Here is a 20,714-nt window from a genome sequence, read left to right as displayed (position 1 = left end):
ACACACACACACAGAATAACATTTTCATTAATAATAAATGATCATCAATACATTTTTGGATTATTGTGGTATCAAATTTGAAAGATTGATAAGAAAGTAATGAAAGTTCACTTTGAATGTTTTAAAGTTCGATTCACTTTTATTTAAATGTTCACTGAAGGAACAAGATTCTATGACCAACCCAGATAATATGTAAGACATACATGAAGTAATGGTTGTAAATACGGAGATTGATTTTATGCGAGTTTCAATAATCATCTGAAGTGAACAAAAGTAGAGGGCGCATTACCATCGAGTGTTCTATGCATGAACAGGTTTTAAATATACAAAAGTCTATCTTTGAGAGGGAGGATGTCTGGTTGTGTATTGCCAGAATCTATCAGAGGTTGACTTAAGTTAATTCAGCGTCCCCTCTCTTTATGTTTATTAATGAGTTAAGCAGATTATTGTTGGCCTAATCCCAAAGTGTAGAAGCATAATCTATATCAGATTGAATAAAAGAAGATAAGATTCGTAACGAATAAACGAATGTAAGTTTGTTTTCTTTTAATTCTATGATTTTCTTGACCGATACAGTTTTAATGCAAGACTTTGGGATATACTTTCTAGGTCTTTTGATCATTTTAGATTGCTATTGATCAGAATTCCTAAGAGAACTGACAACTTCTATTTTTTTCGTTAGCAATATAGAGGATTGGTCAATTTGGGAAAAAAATTGTCGTTTGTCTTGGGGTATTCTCAAATTCTGTAGTTTGAATGAGATGGAAAGCAATGTGATTCAAATGTGTCCATTAAACAAAGACAGTGATAATTTCTTGCATACGACAACGTTTTCATACCTTTCAAAAACCATGACACCGGAGACTTTGTGTTACATGTATTTTTTCTGACACTAATACCCAATGATAACATTTCAACTGTGAAGTGAAATACCTTAGGTATCTCTCTTACCTGAAACTTGCAGCCACTGATAACAATTCACACCGTTTAAAAATCAAAACAAGACTCCGACAAACACACACACACCTTCGCCCGTGAATCCAGCAAAGAATGCGAGTGCAACAGCTTTTAGTCCCATGAGCACTACTGCGTTTGGGGAAAATTAATCAATGGATGACCTGGGTGAACGCTGGTTGGTGTGGACAGACTCTGAGCTGACCACTATAGATCCACAAGCGTCCATCACGGAATTCACAATGGAATGTCCTGAAACTCACTTTTTTTCTGGCAGTGGTCTAGAGAGAGCGACAGACACACATTCACCATGTGTAGGAAGGCAGTTGAACTGTGATTATCTGGGTTATGGCACGCACGGCTGATCAGCCGTTGGTAGTGAAAAAGTGTGCGAGCACGTTCTGAACGTGTTGTCAATGTGTGGGTGGGTGGATGGAAGTGAGTCGGTGTTTGTGCGTGTTGTGTGAGGGTAAGCGGGCGGATGTATATATTATGAAGAAGAGTATTGTGAACATGACCCACTCCGCTCCCCCGCCGTGTGTACGTGTGTGTGTGTGTGTGTGTGTGTGTGTGTGCCTGTATGTGACAGAATGCTTCAGTCGACGATCCGGTGTGTGTGTGTGTGTGTGTGTGTGTGTGACAGAATGCTTCAGTCGACGTTGCTGCGGTGTGCGTGTGTGTGTGTGTGTGTGTGTGTGTGTGTGTGTGACAGAATGCTTCAGTCGACGTTGCTGCGGTGTGTGTGTGTGTGTGTGTGTGTGTGTGTGACAGAATGCTTCAGTCGACGTTGCTGCGGTGTGCGTGTGTGTGTGTGTGTGTGTAATGCAGGTGGTGGTGGTAGCTCCATTGAGACCATGCATAATGTGTGCTAACGGTATTTGTGTGCGCACAGGCGCTTGAGAGGTGATATCACATGCATCGTCAATACCGTCACTTCACGCGTCATCTCTCTCTCTCTCTTCTTTCAGAACATTTTACAATGACACAAAATAGAAGTTTCCTTCTCTCATTAATTTTTGCGTTCCAGCGCGCGCGCGCGTGTGTGACTCTTGCTTGAGAAACTGACGCTTGAATATTGTGAAACGAAGCGTTGAGAACAGGCAGATTACGCGGTCCTCAACCAAAATGTACCCTCATTCCTCACGTAGTAGGCCTCCTTCGGTCATGGCTGACCATGGATAGAGTATATCCGACCTAATGTCTAATTGGGCTGTCTGCTTGGACCAAGCAGCGTCGCCTGTGACTGTAGAGACCGATGCGAGAGAGACAGTCTCTGTCGCAGCGGTTACATGTGTAAGCTGATGCTGGTCTGTTGGCTGTCATCCCTTTTCTGCGAGCTCGCTTTTCTGCTGCAGCAATTGACAGTTTGTCCTCACCGATCCGTAGCTGATTCTTGAGAGTACTTCTCCATCTGTTGCAGTCATCTGCAAGGTCCTCCCAGGACTCAGTGTTGATCCCAAGCGCCTTCATGTCACGTTTGCAAACGTCTTTGTATCTCAGCTGTGGGCGGCCGATGCTTCTCTGCCCCGTGGCGAGCTCTCCATAAAGGATGTCTTTTGGGATGCGACCATCTTCTATGCGGTGAACGTGGCCCAGCCAGCGCAGCCGACGCTGTCTCAGCATGGTATACATGGTCGGGAGGCCAGCGCGAGTCAGGACTTCGGTGTTTGTCACCTTGTCTTGCCAGGAGATGCCGAGTATGTGCCGTAGGCTTCTCAGGTGGAAGGTATTGAGCCTTTTCTCCTGACGAGCATGTGTGGTCCACGCCTCACTGCCATACAGCAAGGTGCTGAGGACGCAGGCGTTGTATACAACAATCTTTGTCTTCGTGGTCAGCTTGGGATTTGTCCACACTCTTTGTGTGAGGCGGGCTAGCGTTGTGGCTGCCTTCCCGATCCTCCTGTCGATCTCGGTGTCAAGGGAGAGGTTGTCGGTGATGGTGGACCCGAGGTAAGTGAATTGATGGATGGCTTCAAGCTCGTAGTCATCAATGGTGATGGCTGGTGGAGATGGCGTGTCTTGGCCTAGGACGTTTGTCTTCTTGAGACTGATGGTCAGACCGAAATCTTTGCAGGCTTGGAAGAAGCGGTCCATTAGTGATCGCAAGTCCCTCTGGGTGTGGGTCACAACTGCGGCATTGTCGGAAAAGAGCATGTCTCTGATGAGGGCTTCGCGGACTTTTGTCCTTGCTCTGAGGCGGGCGAGATTGAAGAGCCTGCCATCTGAACTGGTCCCTTGTTGCGCTGTGCTAAACGCATGCCTCAGGAGAAGAGCAAAGAAGATTCCAAATAGGGTGGGGGCGATGACGCAGCCTTGTTTGACACTGCTGCGTACGTCGAAGGGCTTGGAGAGGTTACCATTAAACTGCACCGTCCCTTTCATGTTGGAGTGGAAGGACTCAATCAGGCTGTGCAGTTTGGAGGGGCAGCCGATCTTTCGAAGAGCCCTGACTCTCTGCTGACTAGGTCAAAGGCCTTGGTGAGGTCAATGAATGTGACATACAGGAGCATCCTCTGCTCCCTGCACTTCTCCTGGATTTGGCGAAGGGAGAAGATCATGTCTACCGTGGATCTCTCTGCTCGGAAACCGCACTGTGATTCCGGGTAAACGCGTTCGGCCAGTTTCTGCAGGCGAATTAGGAGGACCCGAGCGTAGACTTTGGCTGCAATGCTGAGAAGTGAGATGCCTCTGTAGTTGTTGCAGTCGCTCCTTTCGCCCTTATTTTTGTACAGGGTGATGACCTTGGCGTCCCTCATGTCCTGCGGTAAAGCTCCCTCATTCCAGCACCGACAGAGGACTGTGTGCAGAGGATGCAGAAGAGTAGTCTTGCAGTGTTTAATGAGGTCTGGGGGAATTCCGTCGCTGCCAGGTGCCTTGCCTGATGCCATGCTGTCAATGGCCTTGCTGAGTTCGTCCTCAGTTGGCTCTGCGTCAAGTTCTTCCATGACCGGCATGCACTTGATGGCATCGAGGGCTGAGTTGGACTCTATGTTTTCTGTGGAGTAGAGGTCGGAGTAGTGTTCCGCCCATCTCTCCATCTGCTGGCTAGGATCGTTGATTACTTCCCCAGTGGAGGATTTGAGGGGGGCAGTCTTGCTCTGTGTTGGTCCCAGTGCCTTCTTGATGCCATCATGCATCCCTCGGATGTTGCCTCTTTCAGCAGCATTCTGTATCTCTTCGCTGAGCTCTGCACATCGCCTGGCGTTAAGCTGAACCTTACTCCTGGTGGCCCTGAGGATTTGCAGGTTCTTCTCACTAGGTGACCGTTTGTACTCAGTGAGTGCAGCGCGCTTGGCCTCAATACTGGGAGTCATCTCTGATGATTTGGCCTCAAACAAGTCGTGGGACTTCGCGGTTTTCTTCCCAAAGGTGGCCATAGCAATGCGGTGCATGGTGTCTCGGAGCGTTTCCCATCTTTCTATGGCAGAGTCTCTGGGCTGCAATGCATCGAATTCTCTCTCAAAGGCCCCTGCGAACTGTTCTACAAGGTCTGGGTGAGACATCTTGCTGGCGTCAATGCGAGAGTTCCCTTGTTTCTTTGAGCAGTGGAACTCCTTTGGTTGCAGTCTGGTCTTGCAGCATACCAGAGAGTGGTCTGTGTCGCAGTGGTAAGAGCGAGTGTGGAGAAGGTTTTTGATGGCAGCTCGTCTTACTAGGATCAGATCCAGTTGGTGCCAATTGGGTGGATGGACAGATATAAGCCTGGGCAATGTAATATGGAAGACAGGCTGTTGCCCATGCAGCTTGTCTCCCCTCTCCATCTCGCTAACAGATCCAAAGGAACAGCAAGGTTGTTACGTTTTGGTGCAACGCGGCCGCAGGAGCTGCCGGAAAATGACAAAGTTTGCCATCCAACCGCCTTAGGGGCCCCACACCGGATTTTCTGTCAGGGTTTACTCCCTTAGCTAGGTGGTCGCAGGTAGCTCTCCAGAGCTGGCGCCCTTTGATGGGTCATTTAATTCCACCAGGGTGTCTAGCCACCCTCTTCACCATCCTCCTGAGAGGACTGGTGGGGGTGCTGGTTTAGTCGCCAGCAATTCGACCCTGTGACAGGCAGTACTGGGATCCAGGTTACCAGTAGCAGATATATTTATTTGACCTGACCTAACGATGACTCTCACGATAACTCTCATTACCCTCATTCTCATCACCCTAATATCTCTCAGTAGTGTCATCCATCATCAGCCCCATCATCCGTGATCACCTCCACCCCTCATCACCCCTATAACCCGACATCACCCTAATAAGTAGTCATCATCCCCATAACCCATCATCACCCGCACTGATTCACCCTCATCACCCTCATAACGTTCACACTCATTACATTCACCGTCATCATCCTCATAACATTGACCCTCGTCCCCCTGATAACGTTCACCCTCGTCATCCAAATGATTGATGTTCACCCTCATCGCCCTCATAACGTTCCCCCTCATACCCCCATAATACATCACTACCCTCAAGATTTTCAACCTCACCACCCTCATATCTATCGCCCTCATCACTCTCATAACTTTCACCTTCATCACACTCACCCCTCACCACAGTCATCTCATACTTCTCAGTGCTGTCTTTCCAAGCCATGGAAATGAGATGCTTCTCCTACACTGAGCACGTCATGAACACTGAGGTCCGACAGAAGATCACCCAAGCCATCGCACCCCACGATGACCTCCTAACCGTCATCATGAGGAGAAAGCTCAGAATTAATGGTACAGACACGTCACAAGATCTGACAACCTCACAAAGACCATTCTGCAAGGCACTGTACCAGACTGCAGGAAGAGAGGGAGGCAAAAGAAAATATTGCAGGACAGCATCAAAGAATGGACAGACTGAATTCCCCAGATTCACAGAGAGCTGTGAGAGACAGGAACCGATGGAGAGAACTGGTCTAGAAATCCTCTGCGGTGCCCCGAAGACCCTCCACTGCATCATGAGGTAGGTGAAGGTGAAGGAAGGTGCTACCGCTTGGCTTCAGGGAGCCTGTAAAGGGCTGCCTGGACCGGTCCCGCTGGTGAGAGAGGACGTCGGTGACACCCTGTGATGAGAGAGGACGTCAGTGAAACCTGTACTGAGACAGGACGTCAGTGACACCCTGCTACCCGTCACCTGGTGATGAGACAGGACATCAGTGACACCCTGCTACCCGTCACCTGGTGATGAGAGAGGACATCAGTGACACCCTGCTACCCGTCACCTGGTGATGAGAGAGGACTTCAGTGACACCCTGCTACATGTCACCCTGTGATGAGACAGGACGTCAGTGACACCCTGCTACACGTCACCTGGTGATGAGAGAGGACGTCAGTGACACCCTGCTACACGTCACCTGGTGATGAGAGAGGACTTTAGAAACACCATGCTACACGTCACCTGGTGATGAGAGAGGACGTCAGTGACACCCTGCTACACGTCACCTGGTGATGAGAGAGGACATCAGTGACACCCTGCTACACGTCACCCTGTGATGAGACAGGACGTCAGTGACACCCTGCTACACGTCACCTGGTGATGAGACAGGACATCAGTGACAACCTGCTACACGTCACCTGGTGATGAGAGAGGACATCAGTGACACCCTGCTACACGTCACCTGGTGATGAGAGAGGACATCAGTGACACCCTGCTACACGTCACCTGGTGATGAGAGAGGACGTCAGTGACACCCTGCTACACGTCACCTGGTGATGAGAGAGGACGTCAGTGACACCCTGCTACACGTCACCTGGTGATGAGAGAGGACGTCAGTGACACCCTGCTACACGTCACCTGGTGATGAGAGAGGACGTCAGTGACACCCTGCTACACGTCACCCGGTGATGAGACCGTTCGACTGAGGTGTAGTAACCCAGTCTCTCTCTCTCTCTCTCTCTCTCTCTCTCTCTCTCTCTCTCTGGGAACGAAAGAGAATCTTAAAGAGGCCATGAACAGAATATATATTTTCATCTACGATGCGTGATACATGCTTCTTGGATGATATCAAGTAATGGACAGTCCAAGAGAATATAATATACTGCATGGACATTATCATTCCCAACAAACGCAGCAACCACTTATTTTAAACTGTAGCCTTCAGGATCTAACCGTCACCACCCAAGAGGGTTGGAGACAGAAATACTAACAGATGTATGCAATGTTGATGTATGTAATATTACTAATCACACGTACAAGATCTGGATGTGTAAGTCTCTTAGCCTTAATGTCAAATGCAGATGAGATACACTGTCACAATCTCCACAACATAAGAGTAAACCTTCGTTACACATGTGACCACTCACGCACACAGACCAAAACGACAACTCTGTTTTCAGAGAGGAGAGAGGGACAGTGGATACATACATACATACATACATACATACCGGCATTCATGTATGGTTGAATGGGATTTGTATCCCGCGATTTGTCATCAAGTTAAACTCCCCTCAGCAAGGCTAGTGGCCGACCTATTGGGCCGGAAAACCTTCTGGACTTGCTGACTCCGATTTTCTTTTTACACACACACACACACACACACACACACACACACACACACACATATATATATATATATATATATATATATATATATATATATATATATATATGCTGAGAGAGAGAGATTGTTGTAGACAGAGCGGAAGGGGGAAACGGAGGAAGTATAAAATATTCATTGACGAACATGACAAGAACAGAGGGGGAAAAACAAAAACAAAAAACACACACAAAAAAACAAACAACAACATAAGACAAAAACAAAATCACCAAAACATTCTGCACATATGTCATTCAGTTGCTGCCTTTCGTGCCCTAAAAAGTGTGTGAAGGGTGTTCACCATTTCTGTGTCACTCTCAATGCGCCAGAAATACCACAGGGAACTGATTATACCGGACTGACGACAGACATAGGTCATCAGTGATGACGGACGAACAAACCCAAATGGCTGATGGTTGGTTGGTGGTTGATGGCAGTCAAACGGATGACATTTCAGACCCTCGTCATTATTCATGGCTGACTAGAACGCAGGCAGAGACAGAGAGAGTGAGTGGGGGGAGAGAGGAGGGGGCGGGGGGAGGGGTGGTGGTGGTGCAGGGTTCAACTCATAAAAGACAAGAGAAAAATGGACAGACAAGTGGGAGTTTTCGGATTCGGATGATTTGTTCAAAAAAGGCCTTAGCCCCTTATGAAGGGGTGGTGTATAAACTTCTTTCGAAAACATACAGTATGTGACACAATAAAACAAAACAATACATACATTGACAATCAGCTAATAAGTGAGCGGATTTTGAAAGCTTTGTGTAAGTTTCAAACTGTCTGACTTCTACTTCTTCTCGACGTGTCATTGTTCAGCGGTGTTACCGTCCCCATTCAAACACATCTCGCTTGAGTACCTTTCAAAGGCTCTCTGGGCTGGAACATTGGGGCTAAACTCGCTCACCCGCTTTGGACGTGTGTGTGTGTGAGAGAGAGAGAGAGAGGGGGGGGAGGGTACGTGGTGGCAGTGAACACTATCTCACTGTGGCAGTGAGTCAGAGACTGCCTTGTAAATAGAACTCCCGTTTTCATTCATTTGTCGCCCAATCGCCCCCCACCCCCACCCCCCAGCCCCTCCACCACCACCCCCCCTCCGCCTCCCGCATGCTGCAGTGTCCTGTGTACATCAAAAACCCATGTCTGGGTTTCACAAGCCATCCCTTAGCAGCGCAAAGTTTGCTCAGCGTTAAGATCCCCCCCCTACCCCCCATTCCTCCCCCCTCCCTCCTCCGGCAACCCCCTCAGTCAACTTTAATGCCATAGACTTAGTAACGTTCTTAACGGTAAACAAATTTTACCGCCGCTAAGACCACGATAGTGGAGGCCAGAGCCCTCAACAAGGCTGGTTATCATTGTGCTTTTGTCGTCACCGCCACTCTTTCGGATCAGACTGTCAACCGAGAAGTGTGTCCATGCAACTCAGCGCACGTAAAAAGAAACCACGGTAACAAACAGTGCTGTTATATCAACGAGTGGGATTTTACGTGTATGAATTAAAAAAAAAAGAAAAAAAAAAAAGAAGTAAATATGTAAGTACATAAATAAATAGGTTTTAAAAAAACACCACAAAAACAACACACAAAAAACAAAAACAAAACAAAAAACCAACAAAAAACAAAACAAAAAACAACCACAATCATATGCCTCTGTCTGATCCGATTCGAACCCACCGCGGCCTCAAAGGATTAATCGTCCTCAGTCCCTGAAGCTCCTCACAGCAACACGTTCAGACTGCGGATCAGAAAGACCGGATGCAGTCCTGGGCTGTAGCACAGAGCTCAGTTCAACGACTTCTGTTCCCAGGAGACCCACTTCTTTTATACTAATGTTGAAAACACAGACCCACACCATTGTTCTCATTGCGTGGGTGTGTGGGTGGAATGAGGTGGGGGAGAAGGGTGGTGGTGGTGGTGGTGGTGTGTGTGTGTGTGTGTAAAGCGCTCAGAGCCCTATTTAAATAATAAGCGCTATACAAAATATTATTACGGCCATCGGTGTTGTGAATTCATTTTCACTGTGTCTATGGCTTGGCACAGGAAGACAGGGCCCAATCCCCTCCTTCCGCCGTTTTAACCTTGCCAACATGGAATATAATAGAATAGAATATGTCTTTACTACCAAGCGTGCCGGGGTCACAAAGAATATTGGGGGAGGAGGTGGGGATAGTTCATAACAAGGTTCGAACATAAATCGAAAATCATACACAAACACAGATACAGTAGAAATTAGGATACGTAACAAGTGCATACCAATAAAAAAAAAACAACTTGTACATACTCACACATGCACACACTGCACACACACACACACACTCTCTCTCTCTCTCACACACACACACACACACACACACACACACACGTTTGAACAGAAGCTGTATATTACATGTGGATAGGGCTGATGACTAGATCTTCAGGTGGATGGTTGTTCAACATGAGTCAGGTGACCCATTCACACCTGGGTGGAGTGAGGAAAATCGGAGTACAGTGTGCTCCATGGAGAGCTCGTCCACACAGTGCAGTGCCACACTGAATTGGAAAAAAAATCTTCCTTTTTTTCTTTTTTTTTAATTCTTTTTTTATTTTTTTTTTACCTGACTGCAAGTGTATTTGTTTTACTTTCAAAAGGAGGAGTTTGTATTATACTCCATGTCTGGTGTCATATACTGTATCATGTCAAACTGCAAAGTGGATTTTTCTACCACACTTTGCCAGGGACCAACCCTTCTGTTGCCGTGGATTCTTTCACGTGGCGCTAAGTGAATGCTGTACACGGAACCTTCGGTTTACCGTCTCATTCACAGGTCTTGTGGGGGAGGGGGGGGGGAGCACAACACTCGCTTCCTAGTCAGGTGCATTACCATCAGGCTGCCACCAATCCACTGGGGTCTTGTGTTGGTGCCGGGTAAAGTTTCCTTGTTGGATGGGGGCGGGGAGGGTGGGGGGATCAGGTGGGGGACGTTGGATGAGCGATCTTAGTAGTGCTAAGTTTATTCGCGTTAAGAATTCTTCTTCCTAAGACTGCGCTAGATTCTATAGAGTTCGGACAATTCTTAACGCTAAGCAAAGTTAGCGCTGCAAATATCGCTAATGATAATGACAATAATAATAATAATAATAATAATAATAATGCGTGCTTATAATGCTGTCTGCCTCCTCGGCACATGGATACAAAATGCTGACATTTGATATCAGTAATGGAGTTGTAGTTAGGGGGTGGTGGTTAAAAAAATTAACAACACGGGGCACTAATACAAAGACTTGCACAGCAAGATAAATAGAAAGCGGCAATGACAACAGACTGAAACACACACACACACGCACACACACACAAGCGCGCGCGCACACACACACGCACGCACGCACGCACGCGCGCACACACACACACGCACGCGTACACACGCACACACACACACACGCATGCACGCACGCGCACACACGCACACACACACGCACACACACACACACACACACACACACACGCACGCACGCACGCACGCACCCCCAGCAGCCAGTAAAGGTCACGGTTAAAAGACAGTATCAATTTGAAGGAGGCGTCAATGCGTGTGGACTGATTCCTATACGCTATAACACGCAATACTTTATCTGCTGAAAACAGGGACAGGTGGCGTTCGTATAAAGCCACAGTCCTGGTCAGACCTTGAGGATCAAAAGATAGCTTATCTCATATTTCATGGATATCAACCCACCTGTGTCACAGAGAAAAGCCATCCTTCCGTTATCATTTATTTATTTACTTATGTTTTTATTTGTTTATGTATTTATTTTTAAGTAGGCGGAGCTCCTGGACTCAAACCTTTGCTCGTCAAAGGTGGTTTAAGCATATCGTGCATGCAGCTGGTTAAGGTTAAAGGTACCATAGTCTGTTACGGCCATCAGAGCAGTGAATTCATATCCACTGTGCCCAGGGCTCGGCACTGTAAGATGGAGCCCAATCTCTCCTTCCGCCGTTTTAACCTTCCGCCCCAACCGAAGTCAGGTGCCCGTTCACACCTGGGTGGAGTGAGGAACATCGGAGTAAAGTGTCTTTCTACAGGACATAACACCACGCCGAAAGGGGGCCTCGAACCTGATCGTTGGTCAACGTTGCATCATAAGTCCACCGCTAGAACCAGTTCCGTCAGGGCGCCTCTTGCATGCAACTGGACGTTAAGATGTGAAATGTTTAATAAACACTTCTGTCGTTTAGAAATCAAGTACTATTCTGAATGAATGCAACAAAAACAAAGCACTCACCACTCGGGAACAAAAACCATGGAACCACCTCAAGGAGAAAAGGAAAAATTCCGGAAGTCCGCACCAAGTCCTTTTGAGTGACTGGCATCAGAATCAGACATCAGAGTCTGCAGCGCTGGACTTACACGCGACAGTTGCACAAACACAGACACACGCACACAGTGGTGAGGAAATAAAAGCCAGTGCTGGCAGGATGACAACGTCACACGCGCACTTCATGGTCAGTCTTGCACTCACTACCACGGGCCGGATACTGCCACTTCGTTACGGCGTCCGGAGCCCTACACACAAGTTGGTCACCCTTCAAGATGTCCCACCCCCGGTCACACTCACTGAACACGCAGCACCCCGCCCCTTCCTCTTTAACACTCTGTCGCCTGATTTCAGCAGCACTTCTGGGTTTGTTTTTGTTTGTTTGTTTTGTTGCTTGGTGTGGTTTTTTGTTGTTGCCTTTCACAGCATCACCTTATTCCTGTTGCAACATTCACTCAATTGACCGTGTGGAAATTTAATGACGGAAGTTGAAATAAATCATAAACTGTCTGTCTCGTTATGGCTTCCGGATTCCCTGTTGAGGTCTAAGTCAAACGTTCCGTTCATTCAGTGATTCTTTTGACGTAGTCATGGTTCAGAGGTAACAGCGATCGCCCCACTAAGTGACAGGGCGAAGGGTGAAGGCGGGGGAAAGGAGGGGTGGGGGTTACGGTCATTGAGAGAACAACGATGTTTCGTCCCCAAGTGGACAGTGGACAGTAGGTGATGGTCACTGATGCTGCATCCTTTTGGGCGACAACAACACAATGTGGTCCAGTAAGAAGCATAGACACATAAAGAGAGAGGGGGGAGAGAGAGAGAGAGAGGAGAGAGAGAGAGAGTGGGGGGGGGGGGGGGGAGACAGACAGACAGAGATTTCTGAGTGTGAATTTCGGGCTGCTCTCCCTCGGGGAGAGATCGTCGCCACAATGTAGGGCCACTCTTTGTTCTGTTTCTTATTTTCTGTCAGTAAATACATTCAGTTTCAGAATCAAAGTGGAGTTTTTACGGAATTGTGCCAGGGGCAACCCTCTGGGCATGGAGACACTTGTGCCGCGACACCGTTCCCGTACCATCATAGTCATAAAGCACAACGTACACGTCTGTGATGACCGCTGATGACATGTGTGGTGCCCCATTAGCACCAAAAGCAGTCAGTTCAATTGACTAATTAACGATCAGGGAAAACAACAACATACACGCACGCAAGCATGCGCGCACGCACGCACACACACACACACACACACACACACACACACACACACACACACATAGATAGATATACATATATATAATTATATATAAAAACATATACGGAGAGAGAGAGAGAGTAAACAGAGATTTGGAATTTGGAAGTAACAAATCGATATGGGTGCTTTTTTGACTGAGCACCTCCAGAAAAAAATTGATAGTACAATTTCAGGGGCGAATACTACACCACACAACTGTGTGCATAAAAATGTCGCAACCTTGCAACCTTTGGGGAGATAAGTACACCATAGTAGTGTGTCCAGCAGGACGGTCTCTGTGCTGTGATGTGAAATGGGATGACAGCCGAGCGTGGTTAATGAAGGCTGGCTTGGGGGAAGGGACTGAGTACACTCACTGCCGTCGTCTCTATGTCAACGCCAATGGACGTCATTTATGTACGTGTTTATATGTGTGTGTGTGTGTGGGTGGGGGGGGGGGGGGGGGGGGGGGGGGGGGGGGGGGGGGGGGTATGCGTGCGTGGTGTGTGTGTGTGTTTGTGCGCGCTCTCTCTCTCTCACTCTCTCTGTATGTGTGTGTGCGTGTGTTAGTCTGTGTGTATGTACGCGCGCGTGCATGTGCGCGCACACACACACACACACACACACACACACACACACACACACACATATGTGGTGTAATGGCTCAAAGGTAACGCGTCCGCAAAAGAAGCGAGAGAATCTCTGTACTCTCTTCGATTCCCACACACGCCAGTATTTTCTCCATTCCACTGGACCTTGAGTGGTGGTCTGGACGCTACTCATTTGGATGAGGCGATAAACCGAGGTCGCATGTGCAGCATGTACTTAGCCCACGTAAAAAACACAAAAACAAACAAACAAGGAAACGAAAACACCAAAATCCTCGGCAACAAAAAGGTTGTCCCTGGCAAATATCCATAGAAAAACCCACTTTGACAGGAAAACAAATACACTTGCAGGTATTAAAAAATATAAAAGAAAAAAGGGTGGTGCTCTTATTGGGGACAGCAGCCCGAATTAAACACAGAGAAATATGTTGTGACAGTTAGATACAATACAATTACATCATTGTAACAGATATACACCAAATGTACGTAGCAAATTATACACTCATTAACATACGCATACATACATTCAAACATAGATTCAGACATAAATACATACATACACGTCGCTCCTTTTACTCTCTCTCTCTCTCTCTCTCTCTCTCTCTCACACAGACACACACACACACACACACACACACACACACACACACACATTCGCACATACATTCATATATGTGTACACATATATGTATACACACATTGTGAATCATGCTACATGTACATGAGCATGATACTGTTTGGACGGACCTGCCACAACGAAACTTACTGCTGAGAGAAGAGGTGAGTTTAACTCACTCAGTACGGCCAGTCCTCTCTTCTCCTCCACACAGACCCCTCGGATGTCCAGTGGGTGTCTGAATGACCCAACCTTTAGCTTCCGTCGTCAGAATTGTGGTATTCTTTGTCAACATTCATGTCTTCAGTATAAGAGCCTTCCGCTTGCAATATTTTGATGATGGTAATTGGGGTGAAACGCTGTTAACGTCGTCTCTTTCGCCGTTCGTATGGAAAGAGTTAAAGTCCATATCGAAAGAGGCCAAGGAGTCCGAGTGTCGGGGGTTGTCATGGAGTCTGTTCCACATCTATTGTAACGTAGTATATGATAATCGTGTCCAACTATGAACATCAGAACAGCAAAGGAGGTAACAACTGTCCCGGCTATCTGGGCTAGAATTTCATTGTTGTGGAGACGGTGTTGACCAATATACATTTCCACTCTCTCGGCCATGGACCCGTATTCAAAAGACCATCGTGCCTGCGGGTAATGGTGTACCTGCAGGTAAATCTACATGAGGCAAGGCAAACTGCTCGAGGGTAAGCAGTATCCGGTATTCAGGAAAACTTGATTCTACCCACGGATGTTCAAAACCCGAAGGAAAAGTTGCTACCTACCAAGTGTTACTGCCCACGAAGTAGAGGTAAACATGGTGGATCCTTTTTTTTCTTTCTTTTTTTTCTTTTTTTTTAAGGAAAACAAGCGTGCTTTGTGAAGAGACCATATTTTTAGGGACAGGGAAAATCCGCTCTACAGTTTCGATGACGTTGAGCTTCTCAACAAATTTCGTTTTCAAAGAGGACATACTTGAATCATTATACAAGGAGTGGAACACATCGTGCAGATAGGTTCGGTGCTCTTCCACCACATCCAGTTACCCTTTCTTGATGTTTCCCCAGACTCAATGAATTAAAGGAAAGAAGGGAAGGAACTGTAGTGCTGTAAGAAGTAAAAGAATTTGCACAGAAGGGAATCCCCGGGATTTCTAAATATAGACGATGGGTTAGTTGCTTGAGTGCACTGTGCGTGTCTTGTAACCTTCAAAATAAACTGTACCCACAGGTCCCTACCATTCAAGGGTAATTTGCCTTAATTAAGGCAAAATGAATGTTGTCTTGAATACGTCCCTGAGGACTTCAGGACAGTCGGCGTTGGGTGATCCCCAAAGGCCACCAATCCCTCAAAGCTGCAGCACTGAGAGTCAGTGCCATCTTGCCTCATGGTTTATGAGTCAACGTCCTTCATAAAAGACTAAGCTGTAAATGAATTGTGGAGAAACCATTAATTATACAGCTCACTGATCATACAGCTCACACTTTTCTTTTTGTCAATATTTGATATCAGCCGAGCATTGAGCTATAACGTAGAGAAACCACGTGTCAGACAAACAGACAGACCATCAAATGTTATTTTTTTCACACCCCTCTCCATCACACAGTGATCCCAAGTTCACATCAAGATAATATTGACTGCGTGGGAACAGCAGACACGTATTAGGGCAGGGATCCACTGTCCGACACTTTTTCCTAATGTATGAGGAAACAAAAACAAGGCCATACTCGTCTGTTTTTCGTCCTGTCCTATCATGCGAGAAGAATGATTCAACCTTGCAAATAAAAGAAAAATATCGGTTAGGTTGGGAAACTATACGAAGAAGCACTGAGGACATGTACGTGCGAACAGGCGTGAACAGAGAGGGGGAAGGAGAGAGGGAAGAAGAAAGAAATGTCAACTGTTCACCACATGTACGTGCGAACAGGCGTGAACAGAGAGGGGGAAGGAGAGAGGGAAGAAGAAAGAAATGTCAACTGTTCACCATCAGGATGAATCCCACACGCGGCAGTATTTTCTTCACCTCCACTAGACCTTGAGTAGTGGTCTGGATGCTAGTCATTCGGGTGAGACGGTCGATAAAGCGAGGTCTAATGTAGCATGCACTTAACGCACGTAAAAGGGTTGTGCCTGGCAACATTTATGGGAAAATCCACATTGAAAGAAAAAAAACAACAAGCAAAACAAACACACTGACACAGGGGCAGGTAGGAACAAAGGGGAAAATACGGGTGGTGCTGCACTGCACATAGCGATGAGCTCTCCACTGGGAGAACAGTCCAAATTTCACACAGAGAAATATGTTATGACAAAAACAGTAATCCAATCCAGTCTATTACAATACGAAACAATGCAATACAATACAATACAATGTTATCAACATCATGTTTGTTTTTTGTTTGTTTTATTTTTTCATTATGCCGATTTATGTTTTGTTTTTGTTTTGTTTTTTTCACGTGCACTTGTGTGTATAAGGCTATACTGTAACGTTTTTGATGTGAGCATATAAATAAAAGTCATGTTTTTTTCTTGGAAAATCATCGAAAATCGAATTTGAAAATACACAAATAAACATATAGATAGATGAATAAATAAATAAATGATCGCTGATCGCTGATCAACACATCAGACAACCCTACCCATTGCCGGTCCCACCCGCCCAGTCTGATGATCGTTGCGGACAGTGGATCGCCGCCTTAACCAGCAAGTGGACTGCTGTCATCACTGACGACAGTTGTTACGCAATGACAGCACGGTGGGTCTGACGATAAACTGCACCCCACCACTCCCAACATAGTTCATTACACCCCCTGCCAGGTTATCACTGTTTATACTGCCACGAGTCACTGTTTGCACACGCACACGTTTTTCATGTGTGTGTGTGTGTGTGTGTGACCAATCAGCTAAGCAGCCGTCGGGCACACACACACACACACACACACACACACACACACACACACGCACGCACACACACGCACACACACACACACACACAGCCGCACGCACGACACGCAAACGACACGCAAACACACACGCACGCGCGCGCGCGCGCGCACACACACACACACACACACAATCAGATAATGTGAATGTCAACAAACTGCTTTGTGTGTTTTGTGTGATGACGTAAACAGAGCTCCAATTCAACTTTCAGTTTCAGATTATGCTACACCGCATCTGATTAAAGAAAAGAAGGGAGCAGATGCCTGACCAACACACAAACACAACACACTGGTCAAGCCTTGAGAACCTGCCATGGTTTTGATAAAACATCAAAGTAGAATGAAATAGAATAATATACAAAATAAACAAATAATCTAACACATTAAAATACAATAAAATGAAGGATTATTTTCAAGGGAAATGAGTGAGTGTGTGTGTGTGTGTGTGTGAGAGAGAGAGAGAGAGAGAGAGAGAGAGAGAGAGAGAGAGACAGAGACAGAGAGAGACAGAGAGAGAGACAGAGACAGAGAGACAAAGAGAGACAGAGAAACAGAGACAGACAGACAGACAGAGACAGACAGAGAAACACACAGCGTAAACACGTTTCATTAATATTTTACGATCCTTACTCTCCGCGTGTCTCAATCTTTGAATCGAAAAGCAATGAGAATTGTTTAAACAATATAATTTTTTTTTTAAAGCATGAAAGTAAAAGGAAAAAAAGTTTCGTTTTTCTGCTGACATAGATAAATAAATGAATAGATGAATAAATGAATAAACAAATAAATGAATGAATAAACAGAGAAAAAGAAGAAGAAAAATTAGAAGCAGAAGAAGACAACAGACACATTTTCACGCTACTGCTATTCCTTTCTTCCCACCTGTGTCAACACACAAGGCTAAACGTGCCATAGCCGTTAACGGCCATCGCGGCAGTGCGGATATCATATCTACTACGTCTGAGGCTTGTCACTGGAATGCGTGACCCAGTCCTCTCCTTCCAAATACCACCCCACCCCTGCACCCCCGCAAAAAACTCTCTCTCTGGAATCCATAGCTCTGTATCGTACGTTTATCTTCATATGTTGAGACTGCTAATCATCATCATCATCATCGTCATCATCATAATTATCTCTGTGTGTCTCTCTCTCTCTTGCATCCATGTGTCTGTGTCTGTATCTGTGTCTACTAGTATGTCTGTCTGTCTGTCTGTCTCCCTCTCCACTCACGCTATACCATCAACACTTACAGAGAGATACAGTTACAGCACATTGCCCCCAACAACCACAACCATGTACGTTTCTCAGCTAGAAAAGAAAAAGATTCCTGCAGTTCCAGAATTAATAAAGCGACTAATTGGAGAACGTACCATAGCTGCTTGTGTTGCCATGTCATGCTGGTTCCAAGGCGTGTCAATTAACTGCCAGGGTCGTTCTTAATGTGTCTGTCGGTGCACTTGATTTTGGCGTGCGCACGCCGCGTACACACACACACACACACACACACACTGACACACACGCGCGCGTGCGCGCGCGCGAACACACACACGGACACACACGAACACACACAAATATTTTCTTTCCATCTATCTATCTATCTATCCATCTATACATACACACATGCATACGTATACCACACACATCCATACACGCGCACATAAACGAGAAAAAAAAGGAGACTGTATTCGTTTCTGATGATTATGGCAGAACTGCATCGTAAAACACACAGAATACACCAAAACATGAACAAGCATATCTTTTAAAATAACAAATTATCTGAACAATGTGGAACCGAATGCTAAGCAGCTGGCGCATCAGTCTAATGACTGATACATATGCTTAAAGGTAGGCCGACGACCCGGCAGACAGATCAAAATCCAGCACCAAGTACCCCGCTGACAGCAGGCTGCCAGCGAACCTCAGCCATCAACAGGATAGAAACAGGAGGCTCAGTGACTCAGTCAGATAACTATGGACACGATGCTACACATAGTACTGTACGAACGCTACAAAGAAAGGCGAAGAGCTTCTATCATACATACCACCGTACACGTTGGGTCGGTGTGTGTGTGTGTGCGTGTGGGTGCGCGCGCGCGCGTGTGTGTGTGTGTGTGTGTGTGTGTGCGCGTGCGTGCGTACGTGCGCGCGCGCGCGTGTGTGTGTGTGTGTGGCAGCCATCAACTTGTCACACAGTCAGGTCAGCTCCTACACCAGCACGGCATACACTGACAGGCTGAACAACAAAGATGATTGACAATACTACTACTACTACGTGACTACTTGTACTACTAGAAGTTTATATCGCTTTCCAACGCTCAGGCGTAACTGCAAAAAATCGTAATACCAGAGAAAAAAATGATAGAGTAAGGCGTATAACACAAAAAAAGAGGGAACAGGTAACAACATGTCACACACACACATTCACACACGCACACACACACACACACACGCGCGCACACACACACACACACACACACATACACACACACACACACACACACACACACACACGGGCGACCGCACTCATGACCCCCCTTTTCCTCATTCATGGACATCACAATGAAGTTATCTGGACGGAAACAGCACGTTCTGAATGGTAGGGAGGGACAGGTTAATCATGGTGATCTGTGAACAGGCATTTGTTTTTCCTGCTTCCCCTGTCTGTCTGTCTGTCTGTCTGTCTGTCTCTCTTCCTCATTCCCTCTCCCTGCCTGTCCACACACATACACACACACACACACAGCACACACGCACGCTTGGCACACACGAATATACAACCCACTCCCCCCCCCCCCTTCACATGCACACAAACATACATCATCGTCCGCACACACACACACACACACACACACACACACACACACATACACACACACACACCGAAAGAAGAAAAACAAAAACAAAACAAAAAAAGTACACAGGCAGCGAAATAGAGAAAACCTCACACTCACGGTTGATCTCCCGCCGTGTCTGTCTGTGTGTCTGTTACCCTCTGTCTCACTTGGGTCAGCCACTCTCTGCCAACTCATCCGATGGGTATGTATGCAGTCAGTGGAAACAGCAAGAAAGAGGGGAGTGGCAGAAAGACCGAGAGAAAAAAACACATTCCCCTTCCCGGCTAGCGATAGCTTCGTCTCTTCCTCCTTCACACTCACAAGTGGCAAATTTCACGTTATTAACAAAGCTAACCGAGCTTTGTTGTGAGAGTTAGCCCTCTGGTTGGCCAGAGAGCCGCGGTATAATTATATTAAGGAGGTGATCCACTGTCCGTCACTTGTCTCAGCAAAAGCCACAGTTAGCAATGTACTATCGCCGTGGTAGAGTCGATTTGGCTTTGGACTTGTGATCCAGTGTTCACCAGTGACCAGGGTTCGAGGGCCCCTTTTCTGTGTGGTGTTGTGTCGTGCCCATGGGATCTTCAATCTGTTACCATCACTTCCAGGGAAATCGACCGAACACTTCCGTCACCACCAGAAAAGATTCACTGTCTCGTGGACATCAAACATGCTGAATAGTTTTCGTTCGACACGACTCTCTCTCTCTCTCTCTCTCTCTCTCTCCAGTGCATTGTCCT

At 46.6% G+C, this 20,714-nt stretch overlaps 1 protein-coding gene across 3 annotated transcripts in view; it reads right to left on the bottom strand.

Moving 5' to 3' along the window:
- LOC143279964 (uncharacterized) overlaps nt 1–20,273 on the bottom strand; it is a 42,560-nt gene extending 22,287 nt beyond the window's left edge. Inside the window, exon 1 of one of the 3 annotated variants that reach the window (XM_076584352.1) lies at nt 20,092–20,273. Coding sequence is in view for 2 of the 3 variants with exons in the window: in XM_076584350.1 (XP_076440465.1) it covers nt 11,722–11,809 (88 nt within the window). In the remaining variant the exon portion in view is untranslated. Of the gene's footprint in view, nt 1–1,026; nt 1,524–11,721; nt 11,854–20,091 lie in introns of those variants that run through there. The other 2 variants (XM_076584350.1, XM_076584351.1) reach the window with 2 other exon arrangements.
- Nucleotides 20,274–20,714: the final 441 nt, after the last annotated feature.

The sequence above is a fragment of the Babylonia areolata genome, chromosome 3 (genome assembly GCF_041734735.1).
Source record: "Babylonia areolata isolate BAREFJ2019XMU chromosome 3, ASM4173473v1, whole genome shotgun sequence".
NCBI lineage: Eukaryota > Metazoa > Mollusca > Gastropoda > Neogastropoda > Buccinidae > Babylonia > Babylonia areolata.
This window is presented reverse-complemented; position numbering and strand designations above follow the sequence as displayed.